Raw genomic sequence first — 13,793 nt, 5'->3', positions numbered from 1 at the left:
CATTCCATTTTAGAGGAATCCAAAATTATACCCACAAATTCAATAACTGTGGAAGGGGGAACTGTTTTTTCGTCAGCGATTGGGACACCAAAGTGTCTACACATGCCAATAAAATTATTCAGCGTATGCAGGCACTTAGAAGAGGAAGGAGGACCTATGAAAAGAAAGTCATCAAGGTAGTGTAGTATACCAACCTCTGAAGATTGACACTCCAAAACCCACTGCAAAAAGGAGGAAAAGCTCTCAAAATAAAAACAGGAAAGAGAAAACCCCATGGGAAGGCATTTGTCAAAGAAAAATTCATTCTCAAAATGAAAACCCAAGGAAGAAAAACCATCAGGGTGAACCGGAAGGAGTCTGAAAGCAGACTTAATATCAGATTTGGACATCAAAGCTCCGCTTCCGAACTGCCTTAGTAAATCGATCGCCACATCAAATGATGAATAAGTAACGGAACAAGCCGTTTTATCTACTTCATCATTTAATGAAGCACCAGGAGGGTACGACAGGTGATGAATGAGGCGGAATGAGCCAGCCTCCTTCTTAGGGACTACACCCAATGGAGAAATTCTGAAAAAGTGGGGAAGAAAAAGGGCCAGCCACTCTGCCTAGTAACAATTCGCCTGAAATTTTTTCTCTGACTACCTCAGGATGTATAAAAACTGAGTGTAAATTTTTGACAATTTTACAGCCAGACCCCTGAAATGGAGGAATGACAAAGCCATTAACCATTGAAAAGCAAATCACTGGTCACTTGATCTGGATAATGGTTTAGTCAAAAGGCCATTCTTTCCACCATCACCGGGGTCTGTGCCTTTTGGATTAGCATCCTTAGATGAAGACTGGGCTTGCTTTTTAAAGCATTTGGACACGGGGTGTGAGTATCCACAAAAGGAGCACTCATGACGGAACCTGCAACTAGTACCCCATTTACACACGGATTCGTTAAATGCGAAGCAAAAGTCTTTCTTTGGTTGAGATGTGGATGGTGATCTATTAGAAAATTGTCTCTGAGGAAGCATTAAATTGAGCCATAGACCCACATCTTTGCTACCCCAAATCACCTCAGGATGTACCGCTAATTTTTGGCGGAAAGCTTCAACATAATTCAACCAAGCAAATCCGCCAAAATTTCGGTATGCTTCCAGGATAATGTCAACATGCTGGAATAGTTTACTACATAAATTAGGGGATTTCTCGCTGAGAACAGCTGCATAAAAAGAGAAAGCCAGAATCCAATTATTGAATGATCTAATCGAACCACGTTTATCGTCCTGTTCAATTTTATCATGCTTTTTATCCACCTTACCCAGCTGTTCTCTACAAGGTAGGAGAGAGAATAAATCAACATACTGGTTGCTCCATATAAGCTCTTTCATGGAAGAGCTCAGGTGGAAACCAAGGGGGGAGAGCTCACACATAAGGGCTTCTTTAAAAGTGTTTCTAGGAGGAATAGGAACTAAAGGCAAATCGCTATCTAAATCTATAGTAGGGTGTAAGGGTGAAGCAGCTTTAAATGCATCACCCAAAGCCTCAGTAATGACATTCTTTAGCAATTGTTTAAGATCCATATTACATAAAGGTACCGACACAGGAAAGCTCTCACCCCTTCCATGCTGTCTGTCGTCTGGAGGTCGATCAGGCGTGCAGCCTGTGCTCAAGCCTTCCGTGTTAGGCGAGCGCATCTCTGCACATATAGGAGGCCTGTCTTCAGGGTCCCTGCTGTGGCTGGGTAGTAGACCTGGAGGTGCTTCCTGAGGTGCACTCGCTGTGGACGAAGGAGCCGCCCGGGACTTCAAATTTGGCGCCACAGCGCTTTTACGGACGCGCTGCGTGCCTGCCCTGGCTGCGACTCCTGATGACTCCGCCGTCGCGTCTTCTTGCTGAAGTGTGAAGTCTCGTGCCGGGCTGCGAGACTTCCTGGAAGATGGTGGGCGGGACATCCTGCATGATTCCGTCTGCCGGCTGGAACGTGAAGACACAGAGGAAGGAGAATAAGCAGTCCTGGGCTTCCGTCTTCGACCACTGCTGTGGAAACCCTGCGGGGATACCGGAGGAGGAGTCGGCTGGAGCTGTGATAAGCATGGGTTAGCAGGAGGAGGGAAGGCTTCCGGAGCTGCCGTTATAGGTTTTACAGCAAGGCAGCTCCTCAGCCATTCCGCTCCATCCTCTTCCCCAGCCCTTGACAGGATCTTCTGAAGTAAATCTTCCATGGAGTGGAGATCTTCTTTTCTTCAGCACTCGCCTCAGAATGCCTCAAATCTGCCATAACAGGCTTTAAATACTCCGGCAACTGCCCAGCAACGCACTGTCCACCAATGAGCAGCCGTTAAAAGGGCGCAAAAACCTGCTGGCTTAAACCAGTACTTCTAAAAATAACTCAAACTTGCCCAGCACTTAGCCTCAAATTAACCCCTTAATAGAACTGTGGCCTTGACCTATTCATTGCCTGTGTGGCCATGTGACCCCCCCCCTTATTCCCTATTTCTTACGGGGGGGGGACTGCAATTATGTATATAGTATTCATTTATGTAAACTAGGGGGCAATTCAGTGAGGGATCGGTGACCTGTCAGCAGTCTGCATTATGAATACCTAATCAGAGCACCACATAAAGACCCCGCCCAGGCTGCCCCAGAGCACAAAACTGAAAATAAAGATTAATCAACCACAAGACGATTTCATCAACCAAGGTATCATTTTAATCAGTATAACGATTCCGACCTAACACTGTCTGTAGATTACTGAGCACAATCCTTCTGACAGGTTCCCTTTAAGCCCCCCTCTCACTTTAGATAGCTGTCAAATGAACAATGGTTCGGCGGATAGTTCGGCTGGCAGCTATCTCGCCAGTCTGTCCCATGCACAAAAGCACTCATCTCTGGTGGCTTATCTTTTAGAAAACAAAAGTTCACCATGCATGATCTGTTGGGTAGAGTCGAGGGCCTCCATAAAGCATAGGCTGACATCTGAAACCAAGGATATTGGTGGATTCAGCCGAGAGTCTAAAGGGTCTGGGGGTCCTGAGCTGTAAGTAGCTTTGTTTGTCTGATCATTTAAAGAGCTGCACAGAGGAGTATACACGCTAGTGCAAAGTAGGTTGCTTGTACACCATTAGCCATGCCTCTCTGAGGTTCAGCCAAGCAAGGCACATCAAAGGGACACCATGCTTCTACCCCTTCATTCTAGTCATTAGTTGGGGTCTTAACACTGTGACCTCCACTAATCCAAACATTTTGTAAGACTTGTAGAGCCTGTCTGAGAATGCTCATCTCCCTTCTATTTATTCTACATGGGACTGCAGGAAATAGATGAGTGCTGTAGTTGACTATCTCTTGCAGTCCAACAGACAATTAGTGTAGCAGAAGTGTGCATACTTCATTCAGATGGGGTTCTGCAGAGACCTTTTCTCTGGATTGTTGGCGGTCCCAGCAGTCTGACACCCAGCAACCAATAAGTCATCTCCTACCCTATGCTATGGACAAGAGTTAGCTTTCATAAATGATAAAAATCCCATGAGAAATGTGTTAAACATGATATTTCTACTTTGTTTTACAGACCTGCATAGTGACACATGACTCCAATGGCATTGATATCATAACGGCCTTAATTTTAAATGACATCAGTCCTTTGTGTAAATATAGGATGGACTTGGTTTTACAGCTGAAGGTATGGTATACAGAGCTACATGGTATACAGAGCTATATGGTATATACAGCAATATGGTATATAGAGAAATATGCTATACAGAGCAATATGGCATACACAGCTATATGGTATATGCAGCATTGTGGTATACAGAGTTATATGGCATGCAGAGCTATATGGTATACAGAGCTATATGGCATACAGGGCTATAGGGTATACAGAGCTATGTGGTATACACAGCTATATGGAATACAGAGCTATATGGTATACAGAGCTATATGATATACAAGGCTATATGGCATACAGAGCTACATGTTATACACAGCTATATGGTATACAGAGCTACATGTTATACACAGATATATAGTATACACAGCTGTCGTGAATCAAAGGGGGGATATTTTTGATTATCCCACCGCTCTGCCACCAATATGTCATGAACCGGGCGTGTTAGGGTGCCCCAGTTCTTCAAGAATTTATTTATATCCCACTTCCCAGTTTCGGTTTGGAACTTGCAGCTCTCTGGTGCCCCCCCCCTTACCCTCAGGTCAGTCAGGGAACTGCATGTAGGATAATTAGTCGCCAGAAAGGCTGCCCGGTTGTGTACTAGCTATTGGGCACGCTGCAGTGAGGGTGATATACCTATTCCCCGCTGCAGCCAGGCTATACTCTTAGAAACCCCGTTCCGTCACTGCCAGCTATACCCAACAAGCTCAGTACACTCTGCTGCCACCAGCTCCTATTCCTATGATTAATAGCGGGTCAGGAGCCACCCCAATCAGTAGCATAATTTATTTCAGAGGACGTGTTTTAGAGCAAGGAAAACAAAGCTAGTAGATATTATAACTTTTACTCCAAAAAGATTAGGCAGTGTTTACAAAAAGTATAAAAAAACAATATTACCAAGTGAGGCAATTATAGTATGTACAAATCGATTACAAAATAAAAGGAATTAAATATGAAGATAAACTTTCATTTGTTTTATGTCATTCCATGGTAAGCCATGCGGCAGGGAGGAGGAGCATATGTCCCAATGCATCAGGCAGATTGCAGAGTTTCTGTTAACTGACCTCCTGGGCAAAAAGCTACTCCTAAAATGAGGCTGAATCTCTTATACCCTATGTTAGTGACATCACTGAGAGGCTGGTATGGAAAACCATCTAGTAAACATATCTCGGGGTATGAACCTCGTAGAAGGACCTCAAAACTATTATTCTCCTAAGCATGAGATGGGTGTTAATTTGAGCCCAAACATGAGGTATCTGTATGACCCGGTTCAGTAGTAATCCATTTCTAGAATTCTGCTGGTCCGGGAAATTAGAAAACGCACTGATGTGTAGGTCTATTAATGCACATTCCAAAAATGTCAGCTTGACACATATACCACTACTTGGGGTCGAGTTATTCCATCTTGAATAACTCTCGTACACACATGGAAGCACATGGCTACAAACAAAGAAAGGTTTTCTGCTCACTCACGCATTCCTGAGGGAGGGGGGAAGACTCGAGTCACACACTGGAGTTTCAGGTTACAGCTGTATTGTCAGCAGGGAGAAGGAGCTGGGGGGGGAAAGAGGGGGGTCAAAAAGCCCACAGCATGTCTGTAAAGCCACGGAACCTTCTAGAAGTATACTCAGAATAGGGCATATTTATAGTATCGTGACAACAGTTATATGGCATACAGAGCTATGTGGCATACAGAGCTACATGGTATACACAGCTATATGGTATACAGAGCTATGTGGTATACACAGCTATACGATATACAGGGCTATATGGTATATAGAGCTATATGGTATACACAGCTATTTGGTATACAGATCTGTATGGTATACAAGGCTATATGGTATACAGGGCTATATGTTATACACAGCTATATGGTGTACAAGGCTATATGGTATATAGAGCTATATGGTATATAGAACTATGTGGCATACAGAGCTATATGGCCTACACAGCTATATGGTGTACACAGCTATATGGCATACACAGCTATATGGTATACAGAGCTATATGGTAAACAGAGCTATATGGTATACACAGCTATATAGTTTACAAAGCTTTATGGTATACACAACTATATGGTATACACAGCTATGTGGTATACAGAACTATATGGCATACAGAGCTTTATGATCTACACAGCTATATGGTATACAGAAATATATGGTATACAGAGCTATATGGTATACACTGCTATATGGTATACAGAACTACATGGTATACAGAGCTATATGACATGCAGATCTACATGGTATACAGAGCTATGTAGTATATAGAACTATATGGCATACAGAGCTTTATGGTATACACAGCTATATGGTGTACAGAGCTATATGGTATACACAGCTATATAGTATACACAGCTATACGGTATACAGAACTATATGGTATACAGAGCTATGTGGTATACAGAGCTATATGATATACAGAGCTATATGGTATACAAGGCTATATAGTATACAGAACTATATGGTATACAGAACTACAGTATATGGTATGCTCAGTTATGTGGTATACAGAGCTATATGGTATACAAGGCTATATGGTATACAGAACTATATGGTATACAGAGCTATATGGTATACAAGGCTATATGGTATACACAGCTATGTGGTATACAGAGCTATGTGGTATACAGAGCTATATGGTATACAGAGCTATATGGTATACACAGCTGCATGGTATACAGAGCTATATGGTATACAGAGCTACAGTTAGGTCCATATATATTTGGACAGAGACAACATTTTTCTAGTTTTGGTTATAGGCATTACCACAATGAATTTTAAACAAAACAATTCAGATGCAGTTGAAGTTCAGACTTTCAGCTTTCATTTGAGGGTATCCACATTAAAATCGGATTAAGGGTTTAAGAGTTTCAGCTCCTTAACATGTGCCACCCTGTTTTTAAAAGGACCAAAAGTAATTGGACAGATTCAATAATTTTAAATAAAATGTTCATTTTTAGTACTTGGTTGAAAACCCTTGGCTGGCAATGACTGCCTGAAGTCTTGAACTCATGGACATCACCAGACGCTGTGTTTCCTCCTTTTTGATGCTCTGTCAGGCCTTCACTGCGGTGGTTTTCAGTTGCTGTTTGTTTGTGGGCCTTTCTGTCTGAAGTTTAGTCTTTAACAAGTGAAATGCATGCTCAATTTGGTTGAGATCAGGTGACTGACTTGGCCATTCAAGAATATTCCACTTCTTTGATTTAATTAACTCCTGGGTTGCTTTGGCTTCATGTTTTGGGTCATTGGTCATCGTTTCATCCTACAGATAGACAATCAGTTTGGCTGCATTTGGCTGGATCTGAGCACACAGTGTGGCTCTGAATACCTCAGAATTCATTCGGCTGCTTCTGTCCTGTGTCACATCATCAATAAACACTAGTGACCCAGTGCCACTGGCAGCCATGCATGCCCAAGCCATCACATTGCCTCCGCCGTGTTTTACAGATTATGTGGTATGCTTTGGATCATGAGCTGTACCACGCCTTCGCCATACATTTCTCTTTCCATCATTCTGGTAGAGGTTGATCATGGTTTCATCTGTCCAAAGAATGTTCTTCCAGAACTGTGCTGGCTTTTTTAGATGTTTTATAGCAAAGTCCAGTCTAGCCTTTTTCTTCTTGATGCTTATGAGTGGCTTGCACCGTGCAGTGAACCCTCTGTATTTACTTTCATGCAGTCTTCTCTTTATGGTAGATTTGGATATTGATGCACCGACCTCCTGGAGAGTGTTGGTCACTTGGTTAGCTGTTGTGAAGGGGTTTCTCTTCACCATGGAGATTATTCTTCTATCCTCCACCACTGTTGTCTTCCGTGGACGCCGAGGTCTTTTTGCATTGATGAGTTCACCAGTGCTTTCTTTCTTTCTCGGGATGTACCAAACTGTAGATTTTGCCACTCCTAATATTGTAGCAATTTATCGGCTTGTTTTTTTCTGTTTTCGCAGCTTAAGTCTGGCTTGTTTTACCTGCATGGAGAGCTCCTTTGACCGCATGTTTACTTCACAGCAAAACCTTCCAAATGCAAGCACCACATCTCAAATCAACTCCAGGCCTTTTATCTGCTTAATTGAGAATGACATAACGAAGGGATTGCCCACACCTGTTCATGAAATAGCCTTGGAGTCAATTGTCCAATTACTTTTGGTCCCTTTAAAAACAGGGTCGCACATGTTAAGGAGCTGAAACTCCTAAACCCTTCATCCAATTTTATTGTGGATACCCTCAAATGAAAGCTGAAAGTCTGAACTTCAACTGCATCTGAATTGTTTTGTTTAAAATTCATTGTGGTAATGTCTATAACCAAAATTAGAAAAATGTTGTCTCTGTCCAAATATATATGGACCTAACTGTATATGGTATACACAGCTGTATTTTATACAGAGCTATATGGTATACAGAGCTATATGGTATACACAGCTCTATGATATACACAGCTGTATGGTATACACAGCTATATGGTATACACAGCTGTATGTTACACAGGGCTATATGGTATACAGAGCTATATGGTATACACAGCTGTATGGTATACACAGCTGTATGGTATACACAGCTGTATGGTATACAGAGCTATATGGTATACACAGATATATGGTATACAGGGCTATATAATATACACAGCTATATGGTATACAGAGCTATATGGTATACAGGGCTATATAGTATACACAGCTATATGGTATACAGAGTTATATAATATACACAGCTGTATGGTAGACACAACTATATGGTATACAGGGCTATATGGTATACACAGCTATATGGTATACACCGCTATATGGTATACAGAGCTATATTTTATACACAGCTATATGGTATACACAGCTATATGGTACACACAGCTATATGGTATACAGAGTTATATAATATACACAGCTGTATGGTAGACACAACTATATGGTATACAGGGCTATATGGTATACACGGCTATATGGTATACACAGCTATATGGTATACAGAGCTATATTTTATACACAGCTATATGGTATACACAGCTATATGGTACACACAGCTATATGGTATACAGGGCTGTATAATATACACAGATATATGGTATACACAGCTACAGTTAGGTCCATATATATTTGGACAGAGACAACATTTTTCTAATTTTGGTTATAGACATTACCACGATGAATTTTAAACAAAACAATTCAGATGCAGTTGAAGTTCAGACTTTCAGCTTTCATTTGAGGGAATCCACATTAAAATTGGATGAAGGGTTTAGGAGTTTCAGATCCTTAACATGTGCCACCCTGTTTTTAAAGGGACCAAAAGTAATTGGACAGATTCAATAATTTTAAATAAAATGTTCATTTTCAGTACTTGGTTGAAAACCCTTTGTTGGCAATGACTGCCTGAAGTCTTGAACTCATGGACATCACCAGATGCTGTGTTTCCTCCTTTTTGATGCTCTGCCAGGCCTTCACTGGTTTTCAGTTGCTGTTTGTTTGTGGGCCTTTCTGTCTGAAGTTTAGTCTTTAACAAGTGAAATACATGCTCAATTGGGTTGAGATCAGGCGACTGACTTGGCCATTCGAGAATATTCCACTTCATTGCTTTAATAAACTCCTGGGTTGCTTTGGCTTTTTGTTTTGGGTCATTGTCCATCTGTAGTATGAAACGACGACCAATCAGTTTGGCTGCATTTGGCCTGATCTGAGCACACAGTATGTCTCTGAATACCTCAGAATTAATTTGGCTGCTTCTGTCCTGTGTCACATCATCAATAAACACTAGTGACCCAGTGTTACTGGCAGCCATGCATGCCCAAGCTATCACACTGCCTCCGCCGTGTTTTACAGATGATGTGGTATGCTTTGGATCATGAGCTGTACCACGCCTTTGCCATACTTTTCTCTTTCCATCATTCTGGTAGAGGTTGATCTTGGTTACATCTGTCCAAAGAATGTTCTTCCAGAACTGTGCTGGCTTGTTTAGATGTTTTGTAGCAAAGTCCAGTCTAGCCTTTTTATTATTGATGCTTATGAGTGGCTTGCACCGTGCAGTGAACCCTCTGTAGTTACTTTCATGTAGTCTTCTCTTTATGGTAGATTTGGATATTGATACGCCGACCTCCAGGAGAGTGTTGGTCACTTGGTTGGCTGTTGTAAAGGGGTTTCTCTTCACCATGGAGATTATTCTGCGATCATCCCCCACTGTTGTCTTCCTTGTGCTCCCAGGTCTGTTTGCATTGATGTGCTCACCAGTGCTTTGTTTCTTTCTCAGGATGTACCAAACTGTAGATTTTGCCACTCCTTATATTGTAGCAATTTCTCGGATGGTTTTTTTCTGTTTTCGTAGCTTAACGATGGCTTGTTTCACCTGCATGGAGAGCTCCTTTGACCGCATGTTTACTTCACAGCAAAATCTTCCAAATGCAAGCACCACACTTCAAATCAACTCCAGGCCTTTTATCTGCTTAATTGAGAATGACATAACAAAGGGATTGCCCACACCTGTCCATGAAAGAGCCTTGGAGTCAATTGTCCAATTACTTTTGGTCCCTTTAAAAACAGGGTGGCACATGTTAAGGAGCTGAAACTCCTAAACCCTTCATCCAATGTTAATGTGGATACCCTCAAATGAAAGCTGAAAGTCTGAACTTCAACTGCATCTGAATTGTTTTGTTTAAAATTCATTGTGGTAAAGTCTATAACCAAAATTAGAAAAATGTTGTCTCTGTCCAAATATATATGGACCTAACTGTATATGGTACACACAGCTATATGGTATACAGGGCTATATAATATACACAGCTATATGGTATACAGAGCTATATGGTATACAGGGCTATATGGTATACACAGCTATATGGCATACAGAGCTATATTTTATACACAGCTATATGGTATACACAGCTATATGGTATACACAGCTATATGGTACACAGCTATATGGTATACAGGGCTATATAATATACACATATATATGGTATACACAGCTATATGGTACACACAGCTATATGGTATACAGGGCTATATAATATACACAGCTATATGGTATACACAGTTATATGGTATACAGAGCTATATAATATACACAGCTATATGGTATACACAGCTATATGGTCAATATTGCTATGTAATTGAAGTGCCTGTATCTTCTTTTGTCAGGAAAATAGGATCAAGTGCTCAGTAATATAATTTTTTGATGTTTGTCCACATGGTGGTACTCTTCTGTTGCAACTTTAGGATGCATGCCTGGCACAGCAGTTTCGCAGGGCATTCCACTTCCAATAGAAATGCCATATTGTTTTACATAGATTTATAGGAATAGAACAACAACAATAATTTCTGTTCTGGTTAGGGTAATCGATTTGTTATCAATTTAGTTTGCCTTGAGCTTAATGTATGAGATGTAGAATGATATTCATTTCAGAATGAAATCATGGATTTGTTGGTGTTTTGTGGTCTCCGTAAATCTGTGCAAAACAAAAGCCCTTGAAAATAACCAGCAGAGTCTACAAGTCATTTTTAGTCTTAAAGACCAAATAGGGTTATTATTAAAGATTTATTTTTTCAAAGGCTATTTGGTAGGAGGATGAAAAATGCACAAGAAATAAACGAATGGCTTGTGTAAAATGCCTGTGTATCCTGTTGCCCAATTAAGTGCTCTCTCCAAAAAGGTGCTTTTATGTAGAGCACATTGTAGCCTATGGTGTACTGAGCCACATTATACAGCTGTTTTGCTGTATAGTCAGAACCACATATGACCGACACTTTGGATAGGTTATCAGTATCAGGCCGGTTTCACACGTCAGTGGCTCCGGTACGTGAGGTGACAGTTTCCTCACGTATCGGAGACACTGACACACGTAGACACATTAAAATCAATGTGTCTCTGCACATGTCAGCGTGTTTTCGCGGACCGTGTGTCCGTTTGGAAAACACGGAGACATGTCAGTGTTCGTGGGAGCGCACGGATTACACGGACCCATTAAAGTCAATGGGTCCGTGTACAACACGTACCGCACACGGATGTTTTCCGTGTGCAGTCCGTGTGCCGTGCTGGAGACAGCGCTTACAGTAAGCGCTGTCCCCCCCGCGTGGTGCTGAAGGCTTCATTCATCTCTTCTTCCCCGCAGCGTTCGCTGGAGAGAAGAGATGAAAGATAATTTTTTTCTATTTTTTTGTTAAAAATAAACTTTGCTGGTGTCCTCCCATCCCCAGTGCGCCGCCCGGCCCCTTGCAGATGCAGAGAAATACTCACCTAGCTCCCGCAATGCACCTAAACTTGCTTTTTTGATGCAGCTTCTTTCCTGCCAAGACGATCAGGTTTTGCTGCAGAAAAAAAAGCAACAAAAACGCCCTGGGTGAACTTCCCCTAATAATAATCTTTAATTTTATATAGCACTAACCTATTCCGCAGCGCGTTACAATTTGCACACATTATCATCATATCAGTTCTTCCTCATGCTTTCATATAGTTATGGGACTTCTCCATACCTTGTAATATTCTTCTCATTGGCAATAGAGCATTCATTAGCCCATGTATAAAATCTTCTGTTTGATACTTACCTTCCACTACTTACAGGACAACGCATCAAAGCTGCTTTTAGGTCTCATGGAAAGTCGTCATGACAGTGAAAATGCAGAAAGAATTCTTCTCAGTTTGCGACCACAGGAACTGGTAAGCATCTTTGCATATTATATTTTTTACAAATCAAGTCATATTGTTACAAGTTTTACGGCTACAATACAGCTACCGTATATCTGATGTAGGTAGCAGAAGAACACAGAGCCCAGGGGTTAGCTGCAGTGGCCACATGCTGCAGTCAGGTCAGCAAAGCTGGGGGTGAGCAGGAGGGGCTGTGCTAGTGCACCAGGGGGCTGCATAAATCTACCGTATATACTCGAGCATAAGCCAACCCGAGTATAAGCCGACCCCCTAATTTTGCAACAAAAAACTGGGAAAACTTATTGACTCGAGTATAAGCCTAGGGTGGAAAATGTAGCAGCTACCGGTATATGTCAAAAATAAAACTAGATACCAATAAAAGTAAAATTAATTGAGACATCAGTTAAGTGTTTTTGAATATCCATATTGAATCAGGAGCCCCATATAATGCTCCACGCAGTTCTTTATGGCCCCATAGATGCCCCATATAATGCTCCATGCAGTTATGGCCCCATAGATGCCCCATATAATGCTCAATGCAGTTATGGCCCCATAGATGCCCCATATAATACTCCATGCAGTTATGGCCCCATAGATGCCCCATATAATACTCCATGCAGTTATGGCCCCATAGATGCCCCATATAATGCTCCATGCAGTTATGGCCCCATAGATGCCCCATATAATGCTCCATACAGTTATGGCCCCATATAATGCCCCATATAATGCTCCATGCAGTTATGGCCCCATATAATGCTCCATACAGTTATGGCCCCATATAATGCCCCATATAATGCTCCATGCAGTTATGGCCCCATATAATGCTCCATGCAGTTATTGCCCCATAGATGCCCCATATAATGCTCCATACAGTTATGGCCCCATAGATGCCCCATATAATGCCCCATACAGTTATGGCCCCATAGATGCCCCATATAATGCTCCATACAGTTATGGCCCCATATAATGCTCCATGCAGTTCTTTATGGCCCCATAGACGCTCCATATAGCATTGTGCCACATGTAATGCTGCTGCTGCTGCAATTAAAAAAAAAAATGACATACTCACCTCTAGTCGCTGCCCGCTGCTCCTCAGCGTCCCGTCTCTCCACACTGACTGTTCAGGCAGAGGGCGGTGCGCACACTACTACATCATCGCGCCCTCTGACCTGCACAGTCACTGCAAGAGGACGGGAAGATGGAGCGGCGCCCGGTGAATGGAACGCGGACAAGTGAATATGAAATACCTGGTCCCGGCACTGCTGACGCTTTCCCTGCCTGTCCCATGGTACCGCAGCTTCTTCCTGTAATCAGCGGTCATCGGTACCGCTCATTACAGTAATGAATATGTGGCTCCGCCCCTATGGGAGTGGAGTCCATATTCATTACTTTAATGAGCGGTACCTCGTGACCGCTGAATAGAGGAAGAGCTGCAGCGTGGGAGACCATGGAGCAGGGTTAGGAGCCTCGGGAACAGGTGAGTATGCGACGGTCCTCTCTCCCCCTCACCCCACT

At 42.2% G+C, this 13,793-nt stretch overlaps 1 protein-coding gene across 2 annotated transcripts in view; it reads left to right on the top strand.

The window, feature by feature from the left end:
- The window catches only part of ITPR3 (inositol 1,4,5-trisphosphate receptor type 3), an 825,364-nt gene that overhangs the window by 519,662 nt on the left and 291,909 nt on the right, over window positions 1-13,793 (top strand). For both annotated transcript variants that reach the window (XM_077295501.1, XM_077295502.1), the window contains 2 exons: window positions 3,557-3,667; window positions 12,195-12,290. In XM_077295501.1, the coding sequence (XP_077151616.1) occupies window positions 3,557-3,667; window positions 12,195-12,290 (207 nt within the window). The remainder of the gene's footprint in view (window positions 1-3,556; window positions 3,668-12,194; window positions 12,291-13,793) is intronic.

The sequence above is a fragment of the Ranitomeya variabilis genome, chromosome 3 (assembly GCF_051348905.1).
Source record: "Ranitomeya variabilis isolate aRanVar5 chromosome 3, aRanVar5.hap1, whole genome shotgun sequence".
Classification (NCBI taxonomy): domain Eukaryota; kingdom Metazoa; phylum Chordata; class Amphibia; order Anura; family Dendrobatidae; genus Ranitomeya; species Ranitomeya variabilis.
Note: the sequence above shows the minus strand (reverse complement) of the source record. Positions and strands in the feature narration are given on the sequence as shown.